This window comes from Candoia aspera, chromosome 11, assembly GCF_035149785.1.
Source record: "Candoia aspera isolate rCanAsp1 chromosome 11, rCanAsp1.hap2, whole genome shotgun sequence".
In the NCBI taxonomy this organism is placed as follows: Eukaryota; Metazoa; Chordata; class Lepidosauria; order Squamata; family Boidae; genus Candoia; species Candoia aspera.
The window spans coordinates 1,904,112-1,930,922 of NC_086163.1; the positions used below are offsets into that span (position 1 = coordinate 1,904,112).

General features: G+C 49.7%; 1 protein-coding gene across 1 annotated transcript in view; it reads left to right on the forward strand.

The window, feature by feature from the left end:
* The first annotated feature begins 3,732 nt into the window (after positions 1 to 3,732).
* GPI (glucose-6-phosphate isomerase) overlaps positions 3,733 to 26,811 on the forward strand; it is a 33,952-nt gene continuing 10,873 nt past the window's right edge. The window contains exons 1-7 of the mRNA XM_063313229.1: positions 3,733 to 3,887; positions 8,093 to 8,183; positions 8,966 to 9,034; positions 18,183 to 18,302; positions 21,067 to 21,150; positions 21,236 to 21,382; positions 24,040 to 24,111. Of these exons, the coding sequence (XP_063169299.1) occupies positions 3,769 to 3,887; positions 8,093 to 8,183; positions 8,966 to 9,034; positions 18,183 to 18,302; positions 21,067 to 21,150; positions 21,236 to 21,382; positions 24,040 to 24,111 (702 nt within the window). The 5' untranslated portion in view covers positions 3,733 to 3,768. The remainder of the gene's footprint in view (positions 3,888 to 8,092; positions 8,184 to 8,965; positions 9,035 to 18,182; positions 18,303 to 21,066; positions 21,151 to 21,235; positions 21,383 to 24,039; positions 24,112 to 26,811) is intronic.

A 26,811-nucleotide genomic window follows, 5' to 3' on the forward strand; every position in this document is an offset into this window, starting at 1 on the left:
CTTCCTGAACGGTAATGATTCATTGCCGGGCAATCAGGCTCTTAATCCTTTGACAGCTCGGGCGCGCCTCTCTTGTTGTTTAGTCAATTGCTTGTTGGCAACTTTGTATCGCTGTCTTCTGCGCTGCCGGTCTGGGTTGTTACTTAGTTTCCTGCACCTGTTGCTTTCCTTTGTGTTTCATAGTTGCCTTTGCCTTAATCCGCCAGGGACCCATTTCCCTGTATTGTCATGCAAGCCGTTGCGATGTCACAAGCATCGCAACGGTGATCACATTAGGTCAAGAGAACATTTTGTTTGTACATTTGACAACATCTACATATTTCTGCTATACTTCTTGTTCAGTTGTTGTGTCTGACCCTTCGTGATCCCATGGACCACAGCACGCCAGGCCTCCCTGTCCTCCACTGTCTCCAAGTTTGCTCAGATTCCTGTTCATTGCATCGGTGATGCTATCTAACCATCTCATCCTCCGCTGTCCCCTTCTCCTCTTGCTTTCAGTCTTTTCCAGCATCAGGGTCTTTTCCAGCGAGTCCTCTCTTCACAGTAGGTGGCCACAGTATTTGAGCTTCAGCTTCAGTATCTGTCCTTCCAATGAACAGTCAGGGTTGATTTCCTGTAGGATCGACTGATTTGATAGCTTTCTAAAAGTAAGAACTACAATAATAATAAATGCTTGAAGCATCTACCATGGGATATATTGAAATATAATGAAGAAGGCTCCTAGTGAGAAATTATTCCTGGGGTTCCTATGGTTCATTTTCCTTTGAATGAGCAGTCAGGGTTGATTTCCTGTAGGATCGACTGATTTGACCTCCTTGCCATCCAAGGGACTCTCAAGAGTCTTCTCCAGCACCACAGTTCGAAAGCATCAATTCTTCAGCTATACTACCCTAGTTCATATCTGCGTATGTTCTTCTTTTACACCTTTGCAAATAATGATTTTATTTATCAAATTTATATGGCTGCCCATCTCACACAAAGTGACTCTGGACAGCATATGATTAGTCTTAAGTAACATTTTAACACTCTAGTACCTGTATTTTAGTGTTCCATTTCATTTTTATTTTATATTCTTTCTAATTTAATTAGAAATTGTTACGTATTTCTATTCAAGCTCTGCAAATTCTGTTAAATAACTGTAGACTTTTCTGGTCAGTGACGGAAATAAAAATGTTCAATAGTTTTATGAAGTCTAAGAATTACCTCCGTTAAGTAAGAGGGAGCCACCCACAAGAAGGTGTATGACCCATCCTTTTCCTTGGGGCTGGTTGCACCTGAGGTGAGTCAGAAGGGACCAAGACTAAATAAGAGGTTAAATAAATAGGTTCTATGCCTGATTTCTTCAAATATTCTGTTTATAACCTTGATATCTACAACTTAGAACCCCAAATAATGAGAAAACCAGCTGCAAGGTACTGGGGCAGCAAAGCCACAGGAAAAAACTAGCCACTAAACCTTTAACAAGTGGCACACTCACAAATCAGTAAGTTTGAGCAAGTTAAGAAACCAGAAGACCATGAGTTCTAGTCCTCCCTTGGGCATGGAAGTCAGTTGGGTGACTTTGGGCCAGTCCCTCACTGTCTCTCAACCCCACCCGCCTCATTGGGAAAACAGGAAGGAGGAGCATTATGTACACTGCCTTATTCATTGTATCAACTGATATAGCCATTCATCTCACAGTTGTGACCCTGGTGGCGAACATACAAAATCAAGAAGGAACAAAAACAAAAAATAAAAAACGTTATTTATAATAAACATATTCCACATTCATTTGGAATTGTACAAAACAAAAGCAGGATATAAATCTAATAATATATACATAAAATTGAGACCAAACCATTCCTCAGTGAATAAACCCAACAGAGCAGGGTAGGACTGGCAGGGGGAACGGCACTGCATTGCCTTGGTGCCCTCCGTGCATAGTGGGGGAAAGTGCTGCCCCTACCCAGGGCCAGAGGCCATCCTGATCGGTGTCCCCATGAGGCTGCCTTGGTCTCCTGGCCGTTGGTCTCTTGGCCTCCTGGTGCAGGAAGCAGCCCAGACTCTTTCGCTGCCCTCTCCCTCCATCAGCAGCAGCCCTGCCCGCTTCGCACTGGCTCTCCCTTCTGATCCCAGGCATTCTCCTCCGTCATCCTCAAATCAAATCAAGTTTATTACAGCCCTGATGTCCTGACTAAGCAAGAACCACGCTGAGACGAGGAAGAAGTCTCTAGTGCTTTATTATTTCTATAGTAGACAGAAAATCCTGCCAAACTGAAGAAGCGTGGGAAAACCCAGACAAACCCCCAAAAGTCAAGGCGGGTGTGTTCTGTGTCTCTCTGAATGACAGCTCAAACTCTCTAAACTACGCATGCATTTTTGCCCCTGGATAGTGGCCCCCTCCTGCTCACCACCAGTGCTCATGACACCTAAGGCCAGATACAATCAAAGTATCTAGTAATAGCACGCGCACACACACACACAGAGCAAAACGTTATGGTAAGATCTAAAAATAATTAAGAATAAAAATACTAAAAAACAATAAAATACTATTTTAAGAAATTCTAAACCTAAGTAATGGTGTGGCGTATTGTACAAATGGTAGCACAGAACTGGGGAACTTGGGAGGATATTTTCGAGTCCTTGTCCGAAAGAAGTTGCATTAAATAGAAATCACACTCCCTACCTGGAAATTTCTTCAAAATCGGATATAGAAGGGTCTGTTTAGAGTCTTTTAGAGTCCTTATACAGGGAGCAGTTTAACAGCATATGGCTTAGAGTTTCTACTGAGCCATCACCACATAACCGAAGGTACACAGGGATACTCTTAAAACGTCCAAAAAGGACTGCTGAGCATCCAGACTGGCTCAGGTGAAGGCCTTACGAAATTTCAAAATTGCAATGGGAGGCTGGAAGAAAATGACAAATATTGTGGTGTAGCACCTTACCTAAATTTGTTTGGAGATCTATATCCCAGATTCGTTGTTTAAGGGCGGTTCTAGCATTATCAAGTCCTAATGAGCACAGACTTTCCATAGAGAAGCCCAGCAATTGAATTTTATCTAAGGCTTTTTAAAGCCAAGGTGATTTAAAACGCTAAATACTAATGGGGCTAAACCCACAGGAAGTAGAATTAACTTCAGCCAGAAGGTAAGGAGAAACCATGCTCCAGCATCCAACAAAACTGTACCTGTTTCCTCCCGTAGGATGACGTTTTTGATTATTTTTGGTACCATCGCTTTGGCTCTAAAGAACTTATTTTGAATGGTTTCAATATATGGTTCCAAATGGTTTCAAAGCTTTGCAAGGGAGCAAATTTGGGAGCCACAGAGAAGCCGAGGGACCGCCTTGGCGTGAACGACTGCGTTCGGGGGGGCTTTTGGGGAGGGGGAGCGCGCTCAGCCGCCGCCGCCGCCGCCTTCAGACGGCATCCGGCCAGCCTGGAGCCACGACGCGGGCGAGGATGCGCTCCTCTTCCGAATGGGCCGCGGGCGTCTGGCTCGCCCAGGCAGGCCCCGACCAGGCCAGCCGCCTGGCGGGCCTCGCTCGGCCTCCAGCACGCGAACCACGCTTCGCTTGCTCGCTTACGGCTATATCAGGGCCCAAGGGGGCCGCTTTAGCTTTAGTCCGGGGGGGCCGGCGGGCGGGCGGAAGGGGCGGCGCGGGACCTCCGCGCAGCCGCAGCGCTGCCCCGGGACAGGCGCGCGGGAGGCGGAGCTTCCCAGCCGCGGCTGAAAAGCGCCCGCCGCCGCCGCGCCCGCCCCCGCCCGGCTCCGACCCCGACGCGGCATGGCTCTCTCCGCCGACCCCTGCTTCCAACGGCTGGCCGAATGGCACCGGGCGCGCGCCGGGCGGCTAGTGCTGCGGGAGCTCTTCGAGGCCGACCCCGAGCGCTTCCGCAAGTTCAGGTGGGCGCGGGTCGGCGTCCCCGGAGGCCTTCCGGGTCCGGCGGGGCGCCCCCCCCGCCCGGGCCCGCAGCCCAGCCAGAGCCGGGAGGCCGCGCGGGCCGCCCGGCAGCCCCTTTCCGGGAGCCGATCGAGGACGCGCGGCCGGCGGGGAGCGGCCATGCGGCGGCTGCCGCCCAGCCCGGCTGACCCCCCGCCGAGTCCCGACCTGCCGCTCGAGAAGGTCGGCCTCCGCCAGCCGAGAGCGCAGGGCCGCGGGGCCGGGCAGCCTCGGAAAAGCGTCCGCGGGAGATGAACGAACGGGGGCCCTTTTCGCGGCCTGAAATTCCGCTGCGTGACGGGCCGAGCCGGCCACGAGAGCTGCAGCCCGAAGGATTTAGGCGGATCGGAGTCTTTGAAGTGGAGGGGTCGTTCCTCCCTTCTAGGCCGGGGGGGGCGGGTTTGCCCCTTTTTACTGAAACGGGCTTGAGATACTTACGGAGTTAATGCATGAAGCTGCTTTTTAATCTTTAATAGAAAGATACGCTGGTTATGCCTTTATAATATAACTCAAGAAGTGTGCCACGCGTGACCATGTTTCATGGTCCTTGCGGCTTCTGCTTCCTGTCCTTTCTGCCTCTTTGAATATTGCTGGAAATTGTATTTAACGGTTGTGTGTTGTGAATCAGCAGTTGATAACAGGTGTAGTTTTCTTTCCACACATTCATGCACAGAAATATATCCTGTGTATCTGTGTCTATCAGATAGATTACGTTTCTCCCACAGAATGTTGAAGCTTTGGTTGGATTTGTGCAAGCCCCTGAGCTAGGATAATTAAACACCCAGTGGTTGCATTTTCTTAGTGTGTGCAGCTTGATTAATGTTAATCCTGATTATTTTGAGGCAACATTGGTGTATTGCATAAATCCAACCCTTTTCAAAGGATTGTGCAAAGCCAGAAACTGGGTCTGCTTGCTAACCAGCATTCATGGGTTGTGCGAACATGCTTCATCCTTTGCTATATAGAAGCCTGATGAATTCTCTCCTTGGACTCAATGCAGCTTTCAGCTTTGATAATGGGGAATCTCAAATAACAAAATAATACCCAAAGTAATATTTTTGCTTTCCTGTCTGTGTGGTAAGTTGTAGTGAAATTGGCAGCAGGTGGCATAACAGGCCTTTTCTTACTGCTTCCTGAAGGACGATTTTGCAGTCATCCTGAAATGTTAACTTTTTACTGAACCTAAGAGTGTTGGGGAGAGGTGTGTAAGGAAGATTAAAGGGGGGGGGGGCGTTAAGCTTGGGAGGGTTCTGTGCTGCAAAATGCAAAGCAGCAGAAATATGAGCTCTCTTTTATAACAGGAAAATCAGTTTCTATGGATTTTTAAAATGGATAAGTAGCAAGCTTGCAAATAATGGGAGGAACATACTTTTTAAGAGAGAGTCTTTTTCCTGGATGGCCATCTAAGAGACCTTGGTTCTATTAGCTGAGGACCATGAGCCTGCTCAGGATTGTTTAATTTTAATAAAGGACCTTCTATAGACCAGCCTTTTTCATTTACCTAAAACCCGAGTCAACAGGTTGCAGAGAAGTTGCATGGGCTGGGGTGCCATTTTTTGCAAGTTCTGGTTTCGGTTTCAATCACTCTGATCCTTCCCTTGTGGATGAGCTCCCAGCCTGTAGGCCAGGCTTAATTCCTTGCCTCCCTGCTTTCAAAAAGCATTGGCCCTTTTAGGTGACGGGGGCACGGAGGTTTCCCTGGGTGTCTGTCCCCTGTTGCTTAGAGGCCTGGGCTGGGGCTGTCCTAGGTGCTGCTGGTGGGAGACCAGAGATGGGCAATGGGCCATGTTTAATGTGTTTGGGGAAGTGAGAGCCCCAAAGCATGAGCAATAATGATCAGCTGGTGGAGTGTCTCTCAGATAGAGGAACTACCAGCAATTTGTTTGGGGGAGGAACATTCCTGGCATGTTGTAAGGGCTTACCCTACAATTTTTATGTGTTTTTCACCTCAGCCCAGCAGGTGTATGGTGGGGGCTCTGGGGGTTGCAAGCAAGAGAGATGAGGGTCAAAGTGCCCACTCCTGGGCAGTTGATGGAAAGGTGGGCAAGCAATGCAGGTCTCATTTGGTTGCTTTTGGTAAAGTTTCCCAGCAGTGGCGATCTTCCATTGATGGAACCTAAGCTGCAAAATGACTTTCAGAATTTTAAAAGAATCCGAAAGTAGCTTTTGTTATTTGACCTCTTCAAACTATTTTCTGCCTGTGGAGAGATTCCTTTTGCCCTATCTACCCAGAGAGCCAGTGTGGTGTAATGGTTAAGGCACCAGGCTAGAAACCAGGAAACCATGAGTTCTTGTCCCGTCTTAGGCACGAAGCCAGCACTGTGACCTTGAAAACCATAGGAAGAAAGGCAAGGGCAAACCACTTCTAAAAACCTTGCCGAGAAAACTTCAGGCTGTCGCCAGGAGTCAACACTGACCTGAAGGCACTACACACACAAAATATCCACCCACCCAGAAAAACTGCTGCAAATTCTCATGTCTTGTTTGAAATGCCTTTTTAATGGTGTAACTGAACATTTTAGTGAAATGTTTTGTCTACTTGAGTAGAGGTACAAATGTCTTGTTGAGGTACAAATAAAGCATTTTCTAAAATGCCTCTTGTTTGCTCCAGTCATCAAACAGTTCTCTGGCTGATCTGATACATTTTTGAAAATAGCCACAAGAGAAAGTAAGGCGGAAGTGAGTGCCCACTTTTTACAAGGCTCTCTGATTTACATGATTTCCTGATGAAAGAGGGCTCCTTGGAAAAGCATTGTGACTTTTGATTCAGTGAAGAATGCATTTTTCCCCCCTGCACGAATTTTTCCTTACTTTCCCCACTTTTTTATATCTACTGCAAAGACAGGCAACTTTTTTGCATAAGGGAGGCACTTTCTAAAGCTGGGCTTTCCAGCTATCATGGCAGAAATGCCATCAGATGGAGGATCTGGGAAAGCAGCTATTTCACTTGTTATATTTTTAATAAAGCAAAAAGCAGATGTCAAAGTGCTTATGCACCATGCAGGAGGAACTGTGTCCTGCCAAGGCGTAGTATTTGTGCTGGATTTTTCTTTCCTTTTACTATATCCCCCTTGGATATATCTGCTGACAGGTGGGAGCAACTTAAAGTCCAGTTGGACCTTGGAAAGGGAATGACAAGGAGCTGTGCAAGGACAGCGTCTTTGAGGTGCTTACCTTGGTATCAAAGGATCCCTCCAGTGAGGGCACAAGAAAGATCCCCAGTGGATTCCATTCCTGTTTGATACTCGGTGGAGACATTTCTTGTGTGCCTTCAAGTGGAGGCAGAAATTCTACAGAAGGGAAAGGAGGACAGGTTACCCCTGACTTTTTTCAGGGTGCCTGTGGCATATGTGACATGCTTATTTTATTCTTAGCACTTAGTTTCTTGGATGGTGCATGACAAAATGGACATGAGGAGAAAGCATATGGGGGGGTGCCTATGTGGGTGGCTTTCCACAGACTGAGAGGAATAAACACTGGAACTTGGATAAACTCTGTGCATTTTTTGTATTCCTTGCTGTTTCTGTGGTCTCAGGTCCAACTCTGTCTTTCCTGCAATAGAAAATCACACCTCTCTTCCTCATTCCAAGGCATGGATGCATTAAAGTGTATGCAAATGCCTTCATTGGTGATATTCTCCTGAGCTGACCTGCTGGACATGAACCTGGAAGTCTGAAGAAATCATTCTTGGGAGCAAGTCCCCTCAATTTTTTCTCTTTCTTGCCCCAGTATTTTACCTGTTCTGCCATAGGGTGAGAGCCTTGCAGATACAGTGAAAGCTTCGATTATCCTTGGCCTTTGGAAATCTGGAGTGATGGCTTCGCCCGCCTTTCCCTTCAGGGATAGTTAGAGGGCACATAACGCCTCAGCTGCGTGCCTTTATTTCTTGATTTGGGAAGAGGGACTGTTAACTGCTAATGTTGATGTTTGACTTTCCCTATGGACTGATGCATGCAGGCTTCTTTATTGCCTGCAAAACTGTCTTGCTTAAAAAAACGGTTTAAGGCTAAAATTTACTTGGTTACCATCATTTGTCTGCTGCCTCTTCTCATGCTCCTGTTTGGATTACAGGTTTATTAGGATTTTCTTTTGTTACATGCCTTTCTTTCTCTGCTAAGGCAAGTGGTAGGATGTTCCTTTATGTAATGGAGTTGCGCTCTCTCTACAGTGTGACTCTGAAGACGGAGCATGGGGACATCTTGGTGGACTACTCAAAGAATCTTGTTACAGAAGAAGTTATGAAGTTGCTGGTAGAACTGGTAATTTAATCCACTTCGTCTAAGATAATGCTTTATAGCTTCTGGTAGCATTTATGTATTACCTGTACCACATGTACTTTTTGCAATGACCATAAGCAAAAAAACCTCCACAAAACCCAGCTCAGCTTAACTGATCTAAAACCAAACTTTTACAGACACAAAAACAAACATGAATGAATTGGTAGAGTGTGATGTTTTGATCACATTACATACAAATATTTCTAGGTTCTGTCGTGTTGGGCTTTAGCGGCTGCTCTTTGTAAAGCCCTGAATATACCAACTTGCCTCCACTAAGTTTGCCTTGAACGTGGGATGTATTGGGGGGTTTTGACATGACTTTCCCAAAAGATGTTTTGGACTTCCCTTCCCTGGATAGTGCGGCAGTGGCTGGTTTCCCATCTGTCAGGGAAGTTTGGGTTTCTGCCATAGTAAATTCAGTGCCCTCCTTCTAATATAGCACCTTGCCGATGGCCAGTGGTGGTGATGGGTTGGACTGGCACTTGGGTTACCCAGTTCAAGCCCATACTCCACCAGGGAAGCTCATGGGGTAACTTTGGGCCAGTTCTTCTCTTTCAGCTCAACCCACCTGACAGGGGTGTTTTTATGGGGGTAAATGGGAAGAAGGGTGGCTGTGCAGGACTGCCTCGCGCTCCTGTACAAAGGAGTAGTTGACTTGGCTACCTTAGAGGCAGATGGACAATGGGTCAGCTATTTATCTGGTTCATGCTGGAGGATTTGGAAGGCAGTTATTTTCCACATTAAATACGTGCTTTGACTTTCAGGCCAAATCAAGAGGTGTTGAAAAAGCTAGAGAGCAAATGTTCACTGGAGAAAAAATCAACTTCACCGAGGTATGCACTGTGTTTACCCCTGATCTGAAGATTCTTCGTGCTTGTGAAATAGTAACCTTTGATTGGCTTCAGACTAGAAGGGTGTGCCAGAATTTGGCTGCTTCGATTGGTCCTGCAGATCAGGGGGTGTGAATTGTTTTTTAGTTAACAGCTGTAAGCACCTGGATCAGAAAAAACATTGGATTTTTATATGGTTCAGAAGAATAATTTGAGAGGCCAGTCTAGTCCAGGGGCCGGGGGAACATCTGTGAAACATGATCTCCTTGAGGTGAGGGAACTGGTGGTTACCATCCCTGGATATTTTTATCCAAGGCCCAAGATATAAATACAAATGTGTGAAGAATGGGAAGATAACTCTCCCCAAACTAAACAGAATAGGCCAAATTTGGGGACGGGGGGAGCCAGCAGAAGAGAGAAGGCATTTGGAAATGGGAAAAAGTCCTGCCCCGAGAGCTTTTGGACTGCTGGCAACTGCTCTGTTCCAAGCCACCTTCCTCCTGGTCCAGAGTAGAAGTAGCACGTGCATACAGGCACAATGTGGTACTTGGCTACACAGGAGAAAGTGCAGCTTCCTCTTTAGGGAGCGGAGTTGGAAAGAATTCAGAAGCCACGTCCTTCTGCTTCCCTGGCCTTGTTCTGAATATCCCGTGAGCCTCCAAAAGCTGGGTTGGGGTCTCTGGAGACACGCCTCCCCATGACATTCAGGTGGTGTAATCATTCCTCCTTTCTCTTCCACGCCTGTCTGGAAAGAGTGCTAGTAGGACAAGGCATCGGGGTCGAGAAAGAGTTGCTGCTCTGTCAAGAAGGTGTCCTCTGATCCAGGAAGGGCCACTTTCCATTTGGATACTAAGCTGAGCTCTGGTACTGCACGTGCTCTCTGATGCCTGCCTTTCCCCAACACTTTGGGCCTAATATGGAAGGGGACAACCTTCTTGAAGCCAGGAGCCGCTCTTTCTCAAATGCAGGGACCACAGGTAATGCAGTGGTGAGATCACCAGAGGAGACAGAGACAACATTTATGACCTGGTTTTGGAGGGTTGAGGTTTAGAGTAAATAGGGGCATTACACATTGTGAAAGCTTGATACAACTATTTTGATTCGTGCTTCCATACATAACAAATAAAAGAAAATCTGCCAGCAGGTTTTGGCAGTGTGATCTGGGCTGGAGTTCCATTGGGATGGAGCAATATGGTATAGTCTTGATAGTCAGAAGTCCTGAGACTTCTGACTATCATGAAATGCGTTGAGCGCTTGCTGCAGAACACTTTGCTTCTGCAAAGCAAAATGACTGGGTGCCCTTTGGGAGGGGGTGGGGTAGCTTAAAGTACATCTTAAAGGTATTTGTCATGAGTGCCGTTGAGCTAAAGTCATCAGCGCAATGGCACTCATGACAATGACAAGGAAATAGGTGAAGGGGTACAAGTTAAGTAGCCATCAACCTACAACGACTAACGGCCAACAAACAATAGCCAAATGAATCACGGAGCCACCCAAACCATCAGCGGCAATACAACGGGGATCGCCCAGCTGAAAGCAATCAGCAGAAGAATGGAAACCTGATGATGGGCGATCCCGGAAACCCTCACCCACCGGCAGGGCAACGCATGGGACAAAGGGGGGTGACGTGACCGTGAGCGAGGGGGCGCTGACCGGCGCGGGGTATTTAAACCCCGCACCGGCGCGCTCCTGTCACTCTCAGCTTTTTTCTACCAACGCTGTACCTGCCCTGCAATAAACCAGAGCCTGATTCGCAAGACAGTGTCTGACTGTTATTCAGGGGGAGGCAGCGCGTGACATAAAGCTGAGAGTCATAAACTCAGCCTCGCCGAGCCCCACCGGACGACAACGAGCCGCGGGAGGAGTAGACGGCGAGAAGACCAGCAAGATGAGGCCGGAACGGCACGGGCAAGGAGGGCGAGCCGCGCGGCAAGAGACAGAGGAGGACCGACCAAGGCCAGAGGCACCGCGGACTCCCGGAGCCATGGACGCCCACCCCACCCGACCCGAGCCTCAGCTCCAACCCCAAGGGGAGATGGCGACGGAGGCAACCCGACCGCGGGAGGGAGCAGCACGACTTCCGAAACCAGCGGAGGACCCCGCGCCCCACATCGCACCCCAGCAACGGGCGTGGAGCGACAGCCCCACGGCGCTCGACACGGAGGAGGACGACGGAGACACCCATCAGACGGCGGAGGAAGCGGACCCGCGGCAGAGGGACGATGAACCCCGCCGGCAACCCACCCCCGAGGACGCGCCAACGGAACCGGCCCCAGCGGCGGCGCGGGCTGTGGACGAGGAGGCACGAGCTGAACTCGCGGCCATGCGGGCTCAGCTGACGGAACTCCGGACCATGCTCCAGGCGCTTATGCCCCCCGCGCCACCCAACGACGTCCCCGCACAAGCCCACACCCCGAGCGAAGCATCGAACCCACACGGGCCAGCGGAGGGCCAGCAGACGGCACAGGCGGCCGACACCACACCCCGAGAAGCGAGAGGCGGGGCCGCACAAAACGCCCGGGCCCCAAAGGACTTCCCCATCTTCTTCGATGGGACCCCCACAAAACTCTCGTTTTTTGTGACCAACGCTAGGGAGTTCATGGGGAGGCACGGACACTCCTATGACTCCGAGGCCGACAAGATCGCCGCCGTGGCGATCAAACTCCAAGACAGGGCGGCGGACTGGTACGTCCAACTGTACGAGTCCAGCTCCCCCGCCCTCGCCACCTTCCCTGCTTTCATCAAAGAGATGAAAGACTACTTCGAAGACCCCCTAGCCAAAGTGCGGGCGAAAAGCGCACTCCAAAGACTTAAACAGGGCACCCGCACGGTCCCTGACTACGCCCTGGAGTTCAAAGCCCTCGCGGGGAAGGTCAGCGACTGGTCCGAGACCACCCTGCTGGAAATCTTCAAAAGGGGGCTCAACCGCGACGTTCTCCAATGGGCCCTCTACCGCGACGACCCAGAAACGTTACACGGGTGGATCCACCTCGCGGGGAAAGCCGAACACGCGCACCGCACCTTCCTCATGACAACCACGGAAGACACAAACGATGCCGGGAAAAAGGTACCCGCACCACACGGGGGGATGGCCGGCCCCATATACCCAAAAAAGAAGTTCAACCGGGAGCCCTGCGGGAGGTGTGGCAAATTAGGGCACAAGACGGCGGATTGCTTCGCCAACCGACCGCCGACCAGCGCGCCCAAGCCCACCCCGAAAATTAGCCCCAAACCACCCAACCCGGGGCCGCCGCCTCACCGCCGAATGACCGTGGCCACAGCGACACCGAAAGAGAGCTGGGACGCTTACTGGGGGGAAGAGGACAATACCGACCCCGACCAGCCGGCGGGAAATGCTCCCCGCCTGCTCTGAGACGCGTGGCGAGGCAGGCGGTGGGACAGCAACGCGGACCACCTCAACGAAACGACAAAAGCTCCGTAATATTGGCAGCAATTCAACTCTCTACCGGCAACGGAGCCACCACGGCCGCGGCACTAGTGGACTCGGGGTGCTCAAAAAACCTCATCCACCCCGACCTAGTCGCCAAACTCGACCTCCGCTGCTTCCCCCTCCCCACGCCGCTGGCATTCCACCAGCTGGACGGCTCTACAGCGGGAGGAAAACCAGCCACGCTACAAACCGAGCCGGTCACCCTGCAAATGGGCACTCACACCGAGCGCACATCGTTCGTAGTCACGCACATCGGACGGCCCATTGCAGTCCTGGGGATGCCATGGCTCGCGAAAAACAACCCGCGGATCAACTGGGCGACCCGCACCTTCACATTCGGCGACGGCGAGTATCGAGCACCAGTACCAGCTGGCAAAAGCAACCCCACGGTAGGACGAGCGGAGGCGACCACACAAGACAACGCCGCTACCACAGCAGACCTACCAGAACAATACGCCGACTTCTCCGAGGTCTTCGGAGAGGCAGAGGCGGACCAACTACCCCCCCACCGCAAGACGGATTGCCGGATCGACCTACTGCCCGACGTCCCCTTACCTAGACCAAAGATCTATTCGATGACCCCGAAGGAGATGGCAACCCTCCGGGAGTTCATCGATAAAAACCTAGACAGGGGATTCATAGAGCCAGCATGCTCACCGGTCGGAGCCCCCGTCTTATTCCGGGAGAAGAAAGACGGGACCCTACGGCTCTGTACCGACTACCGGGGCCTAAACGCGGCTTCCCTGTCCAACAAATATCCCTTACCCCTGGTGAAGGACATGCTCGCCCACCTGTCCACGGGCAAAGTCTTTTCCAAATTGGACCTTCGCGAGGCGTACTATCGCATCCGAATCAGGGAGGGGGACGAATGGAAGACGGCGTTTAACTGCCCCCTAGGCGCTTTCCAGTACAAGGTACTGCCCTTCGGACTCGCGGGGGCCCCTGGGGTGTTCATGCAGCTCATCAATGAGGTACTGCATGAACATCTGTTTAAAGGGGTCCTGGTCTACATCGACGACGTCCTTATTTACACAAAAACACACGAGGAACACGTAACCTTAGTCAGGCAAGTCCTCGACAAGCTCAGAAGGGCGCAGCTCTATGCGAAGCCTACAAAGTGCGAGTTTCACAAAGAGCGCCTAGACTATTTGGGGTATCGAATCTCCGGGGACGGCATCGAAATGGACCCCGCAAAAGTCGAAGCGGTGCTAAACTGGGAGCGGCCCCGCAACAGACGGCAACTACAGAGCTTCCTGGGATTCGCGAATTTCTACAGGTCATTCGCCCGGGGGTTCGCTGAGATAGCCCTCCCCTTAACGGACCTCCTCAAAACCAAAGGGGTGGGGGACACCCGACGCGCCAAGAACCCAGGCACAGTGCTGAATTGGACTCCCGCGTGCCAGACCGCATTCGACAAGCTGAAAGCGCTGTTCACTACGGAGCCAATCCTCGCGCACCCGGACCCAGAACGGGCGTTCGTGGTCCAAGCCGACGCCTCAGACTTCTCCCTGGGAGCCATCCTACTACAGAAAGACTCCACGGGGCTCCTGAAACCATGCGCCTACCTGTCAAGGAAGTTCTCCGAGACAGAGAGGCGATGGCACGTCTGGGAGAAAGAAGCCTTCGCGGTGAAATCGGCACTAGAGACATGGCGACACCTACTCGAGGGAGCCACCCAACCATTCGAGGTCTGGACGGACCACCGGAACCTCGAGGCCCTACGAACGCCTAGACGCCTTAGCCCAAAACAGGTCCGATGGGCCCAATTCTTCAGCCGCTTTCATTTCCAGCTGAAGTTCATGCCGGGCAAGAAGAACTTCCTGGCCGACGCCCTCTCCCGACTGCCCCAAGACGAAGAGCCCGCCCCAGACACCATTGGGACGGTCCTATCCGCCTCGCAACTGGGGATGGCCGTGACCACCCGAAGCGGCGCACGGAGGCAGCTCGACGCTACGGCGCAGCCGACGGCGGGACAACCGGCGACGGAAAGAAGCCAACCGCAACTACCAGGGGGAATGCGCACGGACCTCGCCGCCGCCCTCAAAACCGACCCCTGGTTCCTGGCGAACCCCGACAAGGTAACGATGGCGCAAGACCTGGCATGGGGGGAAGGCAGAATCTACGTCCCGGACTCGCAACGCCAGGCGATCTTGCATAGGTCACACGACGCCAAGCAAGCGGGACACTTTGGGTTCCTCAAGACCCTACACCTAACACGGCGCCAATTCTGGTGGCCCGCGCTCAGGCGAGACGTAAAAACCTACGTGGCGTCCTGCCCAACGTGCGCTAGGGCCAAACGGGCACCAGGCAAACCCGCGGGGCTATTGCAACGGGTGGCAGAACCCTCCCGCCCATGGGAGGAAATCTCTATGGATTTTATAGTGGACCTCCCACCCAGCCAGAAGAAAACGGCCATTTGGGTGGTGAAGGACTACTTCTCAAAGCAGGCCCACTTCATCCCCTGCACGTCGGTCCCATCCTCACAACAACTAGCCAAACTCTTCCTCATCCACGTGTACAGGCTACACGGATGTCCCGCACGTGTGGTGACCGACAGGGGCACACAGTTCACCTCCAAATTCTGGCGGGCCTTCCTGAAGCTGACGGGGACCCAACAGGCCCTATCTACGGCTTGGCATCCGCAGACGGACGGAGCCACTGAGGTTCTTAATGCCACCTTAGAGCAATTTATACGATCATATACGAACTACCACCAAGACGACTGGGCTGAACTGCTCCCGTTCGCCGAAGTCGCATACAACAACGCCGTCCACACGAGCACGGGGAAAACTCCGTTCGAAGTAGTCTCGGGGCGCGACTTCGTCCCCATACCGGAGCTACCTCAACCCCCGGAACCACAGGTGGACGCCAGCGACTGGGGACGGAAGATCGCGGAAGCATGGCCAGTAATCACGGCGGCGCTGAAGGAGGCACAGGCTGCTTACAAAGAGCAGGCCGACAAGCACCGGCGCCAACAACCGACGTTCCAGGCGGGGGATATGGCCTATCTCTCCACCAAGTTCCTAAAGTCAACCCAACCCTCGAAAAAACTGGGGCCTAAGTACATCGGGCCGTTCCGAGTCACGCAAATAGTGAACCCGGTAGCAATACGCCTGGACCTGCCACACAACCTCCGGAGGCTCCACCCGGTGTTCCACACCAGCCTCCTAAAACCGGCAACCACCTCCCGATGGCACCCAAGCACGCCACAGCCCGCACCGCTTATGATCGACGGGCAACACCACTTCGAGATAAGGGACATCCTCGACTCCCGCAAGCAACGAGGAACTCTACACTATCTGGTCAGGTGGAAACACTTCCCCCACCCGGAATGGGTGGCGGCGCACAACGTTAACGCGCCTGACCTGACCAGAGCATTTCACCGGGCATACCCCGACAAACCGCAACCAAGGTCAGCAAAACCAACCCCCCCCCCCGCAGGCCTCCCCCCGCCTCCCGTGCCCCAAGGGAAAGGGCCCCCCCCAAGCCCGCGACTTGGGTGGACCTTCCCCCCCCCGGGACTCACTCCCCCCGCCCCGGGCCCACGGGGTGGTGACAAACGATCGCCAGCACCCTCCCCCTGCCCCCCGGCCGCGGGGGAGTGGCAAGCAAGTCAACAGGGCAACCTGGGGGCAACGCCCAGGAGACACAACAAAGGCGACGCACTCTAAATAAGAAAAGAAGGGCCCTACCTGGAGCTGAGAAGCACCTGACCAGCCACGCCTCTCGCCTCGCCGAACTGAGCCAAACAAACAGGGTGTGGTTGGAGCATGCGCACGCCAGGTCAGAACCCGAGCATGCGCACCATGGACACACCCTGGGAAGGCACGTGGTAGAGGGAGGAGCAAAGGGAGGGGCGACAACTACTCCGGCGGGAACTTTGAAAAAAAAAAAAAAAATGTGGCGTTTTGACAGCTCCACGGGGAAAACCCAGAAACCCGGGGGAGAACACTATTCGGAAAGGGGGCAGTATGTCATGAGTGCCGTTGAGCTAAAGTCATCAGCGCAATGGCACTCATGACAATGACAAGGAAATAGGTGAAGGGGTACAAGTTAAGTAGCCATCAACCTACAACGACTAACGGCCAACAAACAATAGCCAAATGAATCACGGAGCCACCCAAACCATCAGCGGCAATACAACGGGGATCGCCCAGCTGAAAGCAATCAGCAGAAGAATGGAAACCTGATGATGGGCGATCCCGGAAACCCTCACCCACCGGCAGGGCAACGCATGGGACAAAGGGGGGTGACGTGACCGTGAGCGAGGGGGCGCTGACCGGCGCGGGGTATTTAAACCCCGCACCGGCGCGCTCCTGTCACTCTCAGCTTTTTTCTACCAACGCTGTACCTGCCCTGCAATAAACCAGAGCCTGATTCGCAAGACAGTGTCTGACTGTTATTCAGGGGGAGGCAGCGCATGACATAATTACATGAGTGAAGCAAGTTCTTCAGTTATTGCAGAGGAACCCACTGAAGTTCCCCTTCCATAACTCTTGGGTTGTGTTCATTACTTGGTTGCGTAATACCTGCATGAAAGGGGGAGGAGTTTAAATGGTTTCTGAAGAATCTCCAGTAACCCAGGCTTCTTCCAACTGGGAGCCTCCAGATGTAGGTGGAATGTGCAGATGATGGGGTACACCAGCCTGACACCTCTCAGGGGCGTCAGGTTGAGAGAGTGGATGGCTGCTGGTGAAGATAAAGATTGCAGGCTGACTGCTTAGGACCTAAGTTGGCTGCAGATCTGATCTCTTAGCCTGTGCAATAAGATGAGAGAAGTACGTTAGCAGGAACTTGATCATGTTTTCTAAAATGCTTGCTTTTAGTTTGGAAAGGTCTGTTAAGACTTTATGCAGAGAAGTTACTGACCTTCGTGCAACCGTAGTTCTCCAAGCTAGTTTTTGGCCTCCTTGCTTCTCCAGCCTAAGAAACATGATAAAAATGCTCAGTTATGCTGCAGGTATCTGATTGTCTGGAGAAATTCTAGCCAAGGGTAGCAACTGGCATCCCCTCCTACCCCTTTGGCTGCCATGATTTCCAGACTCTGCTCTCACTGGCACAACACCTGCCAGGTTACATCAGCGTGATTTTCCTACTCAGTAGGAGCATCGAGGGAGGGCATGCTCAAGCCCTTGTTGCTGCAGCAGTCAAAAGGGACACGGGCTTTCTCTGCGGCTGCCCCGGTCCTGTGCAGCCTGCCTAAGGTTGCCCCCTCTGCTCTCAGTACCCCGGAAAGCTATGACACTCCTTTCTGCACAGGCTTTGATCTGAGCAGATCATGTTTAGCTACATTATGCTTACGCTCCTTAATGGGTTGTTTATGTTACATTTTTATTGTCAGCTGTCCAAAGTCAAGTGATTGGAACAGTATACAAATATTGTAAATAAATGAACTGCAGCACCTGCCTTTAGAGAAAAGGCAGACAGGCAAGCAACCTTCCCTGGGGAGTTCACAGGCCAGGTATCGAGGTGCCGTAGGAGGAACCAGGCTGAGGGGCCCCGGAATCACTCTAAGGGGATTGTGGGATGGCGTTTTTGGAAGGTGAAAGGAAGAGGGGTTCTTCTTTGCTTGCCTTGTTGTTGGATAAATGTGTGAATGTTCAGAAGAGTGGCAGTTCTGCTGTGGGTCTCTCTTGGGTAGCCTGGGCTGGCCCTGAACTTCCTTTCACTCTCCTCTCCTCTCCTCACTTCCTGGTGCAGAACCGAGCTGTGCTCCACATTGCTCTCCGGAATCGCTCAAATGCTCCAATCTTCGTTGAAGGCAAAGATGTTGTTCCAGAAGTGAACCAAGTATTGGAGAAGATGAAGAATTTCTGCCAGGTATAAAGTATTGCCTGACTCCCCGCAGCTCTGAGGTCCCAGGTGGTTACCTTCCATTCATGCTGGCTACTCAGTCATGATCCACTCAGAACTTTTGACAGAAATGTCACCTTGCAAGATATGCCGCTCATGGTGTCACAGGAAGAAATAGAAATGAAATAGAGGACCGTTGTGTCAATTCTACCCCCCATTTCATTTCTGCCTCTTTCTCAGGAGCTGAAAACTTACCTTACAGTCCCACTCATTGAAAAAGGACGCTTTACGTGGTTGTTAGTCTGACTGGCTTCATACATCCTGTAGCAAGTTTGTGAGTGCTTTAACATGTTGCATTAACCCAGCTGTTCTGATCTGTAAACCACAGCTGTGATCTAGCTAATTATGATGTACTCAAATTGTGATGAAGGACCCCATGGTCTAGCAGTATTGATTCTACAGATTTTCTAATCGGTGACTAATAATTTAAATTTGCATGCCCAATTTGTATGTTTTTACATTAGCAAAGCTGGAGATTATTTTTTAGATGAGTATGGATAGTCCTTGCTTAAAGTCCATTAGTTCAATGACCATGGAAAGTTACAACAGTGCTAAACAAAGGGACTTACAACCAGTCCTCGAAATTGCAGCAATTGCAGTGGCACCGCGGTCATATGAACAAAATTTGGGCCCGTCAGCATTTATGACCACCTTTCAGCTGCCCACTGTCCGGCCCTGCCCCCGCACCCACCACACTGCATGTCGCTACCGTACTGGCCAGGGCCGCCTTTCATGCTGCCTTTTGCACCAGCGCGGCCAGGGCCGCCTTTCACGTGCGGGGCTTCGCAGGGAGGCCCTGGGCGAGGCACGAATGGAGGCCCTGGGTGGGGCGCAAGAGAAGCCCCAGCTGCACTGGTGCAGAAGAAGACGGCACAAAGGGAGCACCTGCAGGTACAGTAATAGCGCGCAGTGCAGCAGGCGTGGTGGCAGGCGGCTGGCGGCAATGATTAGGCGGGTGGCCAGAAGGGCAGAGATTTGAGGGGGGGATAGACAGGTGGGGAGAGTTCAAGGGGAGGCAGTCCCTTGCCTTAGCAATGCTCGGGGCTGGGCGGGACCAAGCTGGGAATGGCTTGGATCACGCTGGGCCCTTACCCAACGACCGGTGGGATTCAGTTAACAGCGGCAAAGGGGACTGCCAGATTGCCGTCACAAAGCACTTTACAACCCATCACTTAGCAATGGCAATCCCAGCAGTCCCTGTTGCTGTTGTTAACCAAAGACTACCCGTGTTACATATAATCCTCATGAAATCACAGGTTTGTGAGTTTTATGGGAGATGTCAGAAATCATGCTGTGAATATAGTAGTCCAAGAAGAATGTGGTGTGGAAGAACTACAGTTCAGTTATAAACAGGAAGATACCCTTGTTTGTTGTGGAATTATGGCTATAGCATACATTGGAGCAAACAGGCTGGGCTGGGGAGGGGGAAGTAGGGGGTAGGGCCTTGCTTGTTCTCTCCATGGGTGTAACCCACCGCCTGGCTAGATTGGCTCTGGGCCAGAGTTTTTTTGTGCCAAGGACTTGCTGATGTAAGCATGACTGCCCCTGTCAGGTAGACAATGTGAACCCAAATGCCAGGTGATGTGGACTGGGCAGAGGGGGGAAGTGGTTGTTTGGCAGTTTTTACTTGGCCAGCCAGGACAGGAAGATGGGAAAGGCCGGACGTGTTGCCATGCGCTCCCATGAAGTCAGGCGAGATCTATGTAGAGGAGCTTAGTTCATGTCAGCCCTTCAAGGAAGGCCAGGCTAGGAAACCAACAACACGGAGGTCTAAAATGTTTGCAGAATCTTGCAGATCTGAATGTGCTTCCTCTCCACCCTGCTTTATGTGAACTAGGAGGGGGCTTGTCTGCGACATTCACTCCCACTGCTTTCTCAGCCTGGGCTTAAGCCCCGCCGTTGCCTTGGTGGCAGCTCCTCTTCCTGTCCTTCAAGGCCGTTCCTTCCACCCTCTGCGGTTCCCCGCAGCCTCCAGATGGCATGGGTCTTGTCAGGGTGGGTCTTGTCAGTGTACCCTGCCAGGCTGCCTCAGTTCCTGGTGGGTCAGTTCCTCAAAGCAGCCTGGTGGTATTACAGCATCGGCACAATAATACCCTGCGCTTGTGAGCAGATCGTCATATTTTTAAGCTATGCAAAGAATAATTATTTATTCTTTATTTATATTTATTAAGAATTTTCATATAATAGTCAAATCAAAAGAAAAGAAAAACTAAAGTGCAATAAAAGAAAAAGAAAACTAAAGTCAAGAAATATATAAATGACTTCTGATCTTCTTTTCAACAGATAATTATTGTCCCTCCTCTCCCTTAAATGTTTTACAAATCCCCTCGGCCTCTCATTTAGTCCACATCTTTCTTAATCTTCAAATCCATAAATCATCAATTCTTTTTTTTTATTTCAGAAAAAAGTCCATATAAGGTTTCCAGTCTTTCAAAAAAAGTTTTTGTTGTTTGTTCTCTGACCAAACAGGTCAGTTTCACCATTTCTGCAAGTTCTTTCACAATATGTTCCTCCACTGTGGGAAGCAAAGAGTATTTCCAGCAGTTGCTGAACTCACACATAATTCAGGTTCCAAAGGTGCCTCTTTGAAATCCGGTTGCTTAAAACAATCAAACGTAAGCTGGTGATCAGCCAAGCACCTGAGATCTGATGTCCGGATCCTGACCTGTCCTCTTGGTGCCCAAGAGGCAAGTCATACCTCCTGAAGAGACAGTTGTCTTCTTTCTTACAGAAAGTCCGTAGCGGTGAGTGGAAAGGCTACACTGGAAAAGCCATCACTGATGTGGTCAACGTTGGCATTGGTGGTTCCGACCTGGTGAGTGGATCTCTGCAGCATCTGCTGTGCCGGACTGGTAAATTCAGGGGCTTAGCAGTGCTCAGGGCTTGTCTTCTTCATCCAGGGGCCCCTCATGGTGACTGAAGCACTGAAGCCTTACTCCAAGGGAGGCCCTCGAGCTTGGTTTGTGTCCAACATCGATGGCACTCACATGGCCAAGACTCTTGCAGAGCTGAACCCTGAGACGGTGCTCTTCATCATTGCCTCCAAGGTACGTCTGGGTCTGGAGGAGGGAAGGGACGGTTTTCTCTGTTCTTACAAGGGTGAGGGCGATCTCCACGTTGGCTGGCAAGCCAGAAGCTAAGCCCTGCTGCAGCGGCTCCTTGTCTGAGGACTGGTCCGCTGATGGTTCATTAATATGGTGAAAAATATTCAAAGTGTATGTGAGCCCTAAGCATATCGATTCATTTTTTCATCCATATTAATATTGTCTTTTTTAAAAGTACTAAAGAAGTATAATTACTTAACAGTAAGACATGCATGTTATTATGAGATTGGCTTGAAGTGCTTGAGTTGCCTGGAGGTTCGGAGGAGGACTGGACGGTTTGGAGATGTTTAAACAGATTGTGCACCGGTTTGGCCAGAACTAAAGATTATATGGAAAAATCCCTGAGGGCAAGGATATTTGCTGCGAATGTGGCAATATGCAAACAACTGCCCATCTTTTACAGCGGGACCGACACGCAGAGTGACTTACTGGTTGGAAACGCCTCTGCCACCAATGTGGCCCGGCATTGGGCTTGAGCTATATAAATTTTATATTTTTATTAAATGTTTTTAACTTTTTAACTTCTAATTAATACTTTCCCCCTTTCTATTTCCTGCACGTCTGACACAAAACGAGATAAGATTGGCTGGAAGCTTATAATTATCAACTTGAACTAAGTTATAGTTTACAAGAGTCAACTGAGCCATCAGGGCTAGGTAAAAAGTAGGTTCTGTTTTAAAGCTGTTTATAGAAAAAGGGAAAGGCACCTTTCAGTCTGGGAATTACTGAATTCAAGGAGAAGAGGAATGCTTTACAGGCCTTTGGCAGTGTCTTATGAAGTTGGTGCAAGTAGCAACTGGAGGCTGGCTTCATTTTTTACTCTCCAGTGTTGCCAGCTCAGTCACTGAGGGAACAGTCTTTCAAATGACATGTTTTGGGGTCTTTGACTCCAAGTGCTGTTCTTCTCATGAGCACAATATGGTGATTGCAGTTGTCTAGGGCCAGCCAGCCAGGGACTGTCCTTGTGTTGAGGGGTACATATCTTGTTTCTCTTTGTTGGACCTTTGGTTCAGAGGATAGATGGCCAAACTCTGAACACAGGCCCTCCAATGTTTTGTAAAGTGTGATGGATGCAGAATGCAGTTTGTGCGGTGTTGTGTTCCTCATGAGCCCTTCTCAGAACTAGTAAATGAGGTTTCAGGGGCTGGTGCTTGAAGGGAACTTCATAGTGTGACTGTGTGTGTGTGAAAAACTCAAGGGTTTAAGCATTTGGCCTTATAGTTACATTGGGAAGACTAGCATGTCACCATTGAAAAACTGGATAGATTTGTAAAGGGATGAATAGCATTTTTTAAGTTTGCTTTTTTAAAAAAATAATGAAACTATTTTTGGAGAGAGATGGGAGAGGATGTGATGTTGGTCCGCGAGGTTACAATTGAATGGTTAGATAAGCAGGTCCGGTGGAGAAGGCTGGCTCCTAATGAGCTGCATGACTATGTCATAAAATACAGCCACTCCTCCTTTAGTGACCATTTGCAAATTCAACTGTAATTAAAAAAAAAAATTCTGACCAATGTATACACTTATTTATTTATTTATTTATTATTTAAATTTATGTCACTGCCCATCTCCCCCAATGGGGGACTCTGGGTGGTTTACAGTAAAGTAATAATAAAGATATTTGTGACCCATTTTCTGCACAACAACACATGCCCGAGAGAATAACGCTGGCATAGCTGCACAAGAGAACTTTATCTGAACAAATTGCAGTTGCTAAATGCGGAGAGGATGTAGGTCATCTGTTCGGCTAATGAGCAAGTCAGATTGTCTGGAACTCAGAAATAACAAGTTCCATGCTGAAATCTGGAGCATACAGGAGAAAAGGCAATCACCAGCTTGAGGGAGTCTAAAGTTTTAAAATCAGCTGTTACAGAAAGGGACTATACAGATTGCTCCAGGAATGGTGCCTTGGGGCTCTGGTGGCTTTTACCCCAAATGTGTGAAGAATTCCAAATGGCTTGTCTCCTTCTCCAAGTAATAAACCTGTGTGTTTGCAATTAACACAGTTAAAATGTCAAATTTAGTCAAAAGAACTAAAAACACGCAAAGAGGTATTTGAACATGCTGAAGCAGAATTACTGAAGATTCAGAAGCCATTGGCTTGTAATGGTTTGGAGTTCTGTTGTCCTTGCCATTTCTGTGACTGACAGAACCTAGATGAAATACCAAAAATGCAAGATCATCTTGTCAATAAGTTTTATGATTTATGCGGGGCACAGAATTTGGCTCTTCTCTCTGTAGAATCTGGGTCATCTTCATTATAGGCCTTGGTAATGAAGTGTTTAAAAAGATTCTAAGTTATTTGGCCTGTTCACAAACATGCTTCATCTGTTAGTGCTAAACTGATTGAAAACTAAGCAGTTCTCCATCCTGCCTCTGCAGCATGTTAGATTACCCAGTTTTTAAGCATTGGCCCCTGCAGGCTGCTGCATAGCTGATTCTGTCACAAAAACCTCGAAGAGCTGCAGGGGCACCCGGTGAAGGAACCTCCTCCCTGGCCTTGTGATTGGCACGCTGTATAGTATATGCGCCAGGTGCCTTGACCACTCTGTAAATGAGCTGGCCTGGTTTTTAACTCTTCCTTCTCCCCTGCTTCCTAGACTTTTACCACACAAGAAACAATCACGAATGCTGAAACTGCCAAAGAATGGTTCCTTCATGCTGCTAAAGATGTAAGTAGAAGTTTGTTTGTTTCCAATATTTATATCCCACCCCATTCCTGGCAAACTCTGGGTGGGTAGCAAGAAGATAAAATACATAATACAAAAAACAATGAGAAAAGTAAAACAACATAATGTACCAGGAACAGCTAAGAGCCAAGAGATGGCTTTAGCTTGTTTCCAAACGCTGGCAGGATTAGGGCTATCTGTCCTTCCAAAGGGAGGGGTGTGCCACTGAGAAGGCTGTTGCTTGGTTCCCACCCTGTGAACCTTGTGAGGAGTGGGGACCTCAACCAGCCCTTTCTGGATGTTCCATTTACCTGGGAGTATCCAGTAATTTATTTGCAAAAGATTGCCTGGCTCTGTCTCTCTCTGGATGGTTACTTAAGTTTAAAGGAGGTAGGGAACAAGGTATGATCCACCACTGTGAAACTTCTGCCTGGTGCCATGGGAACAGTTTTTACTCTAAAGGTGTGTGGGTATGGATGGGCCCTCTTTATCTTTGAGAAAGTATCTTTAGGGGCACAGTTTTTGAATTTTTCAACAGTTTCGCTTGGACTGTTGTTGGCACTTTGGCTTCCTGGCAGGATGTCTACATTCAAAGTCCAGTCAACAAGCCCTCCCCCTAAAACTGCTACTCAAGTTGAAGTTCTTGACACAAAGCATAGTGCAGATGCAGAACATGGGTACCTCCATTCCCTCCCTTGTCCATCTTTAACCATGGTTGCTAACGCTGTACCTGAGCCATGGATTCCCGCTTTATGAGGGAACCAATGTCAGTGCTGGTGATACTGAACTTGGCAAGGAAGGGAGCTTTCCTTGGGGTGAAGCACACATTCCTGAAAGGGACTCCCAGCTTCCAGGTTTTAGCCAAGCTGTTTTAGTAAATGCCTTGGGGCATTGTGGAGCCAGTGATGCAAGAAAACGAGATGCCCCTTTGCTGCTTTTTCTTGGACTGTGACCAAGAAAGAGGATGGCCTTTTCAGAGATGAATGCTTGGTCTATGAATAGGCCTCCTCAAGTTGTTCCTTTCATTCTCCAGTGACTTCTCTACTATCTTTGTATATCTTTACCAGCCTCTCTGTTGGCAGTGCTAGTTAGCAGATGGAATCAAGACATTGCCCATTTCTTAAGTGCAGTGAAGGCTAGATTGAGGACCCATTCATGAGTTTCTGGGATGGGGCTGTGTCATATAGTGATCCAGGAGGGTGGCCCCTGTAGTGATGCCTTCCAGCTGAAGGCGTAAAGCAGTGGCTTCCAGACTGCATTCAGAACAAGAGTAGTATTATTGGAGTGTCCCTGATATTCCCCAGTGACACCTGTACACACACACACCCTTTCCAGCAATGAGTTTGCAGCCTTGCAGGTCGCCAGTTGGCTCTGCTCCAGAGTGCACATGATTCATGCTGGGAGCTGGGGAGGCCCAGCAGTCTGGTTAGCTGGCAACCCGTGGCTGTGTCCAGCTTTCTGGAATCCTTCTGAATGGAAGAGAGGGAGGGATTCTCAATTCCCACCCCAATACGTAAGGTGCCAAAGGACCTGTAAAGCTGAGGCGGTAGACCAAGGCAGTTTTGTGGCATCTTCATCCAGGCAAGTCCTCTCACTTGCTCAGGACCTTTGCTTCCCTTCCTTTACCCTTGAGTGGGTCTGTCCTAGTACTTTGCGCTCTCTCATGCTAGGCTGCCTCCTGAGGATTTGCTGCTTGCAGTGGGCCTTACTGCTTCCCAGAAAGTTTTGGCTTGGCCTCAGGCCTTATTTCTCAGTGGAACACACACTGCACTACACCTGCATGTCTACCCCCCCCACACACACAAACCCTTGTGATCCTCCTTGTTCCTCTGATTTAGCTTGTGAGGACCTCAGTTGCCTTGTAATTCCTCCAGAGCTGCCTTTCCTAAACTGGGGCCACTGAGATGTGTTGGGGAAACTGCATTCTATCATCTCCGGAGGCTCTCATTGGGATAAAGCATCTCTGGAAAGCAGATGATCCTCACTGTACAACAAGGAGTACCAGCTGTAGGATATCTGGAGACAGAGACTGTATCTGGAGGAACTTAAATTTCATAATGTAAAAGCAGTTGCTGGCTCTGGAGTGATCCTTTGCTCCTCAGAACATTTTGTAATGTTGAAAAAGTGAAAAAACATTGGATACAAATACAGATGATGATGCAGCGAATTTTAAAAATTAATATTCAGATGAAACCAGAGTTTCTTCTGTTAGGACTCATGGGTAGCCAATTAGAAAAGACTCATAGAAGATTGGCTTTATATGTGGTAATTGCAGCGAGGCTACTATATGCACAAAGATGGAAAAATACAGAAGTACCCCCAGTGGAGGATTGGACTGTGAAGATGATGGAATTAGCAGAAATGGCAAAATTGACCTGCTTGATCAGGGATAAAACAATAAGTACTTTTATAAAAGACTGGAAATCTTTATGGACTTTTGGCTGAAAATAGATAAAAATGACTTAATGATTTCTGGATTTGCAATTGAAAAGGGCTGAATACGGGGAGAAGTGAACTATGTGATGTAACCTTGATGCGGGGGAGTAACAATAAGTTTGTAACTGCTATAAGGAAGATCAGAAGCTGTTTCTTTAGATATTTCTTTTCTCCCCCCATTTACTGCACTTTATCTTTTCTTTCGTAACTTTGTTTTCTGTTTTTTCATGTTTAACTTTTACCTGTTTTAAATATAATTTTTATTAG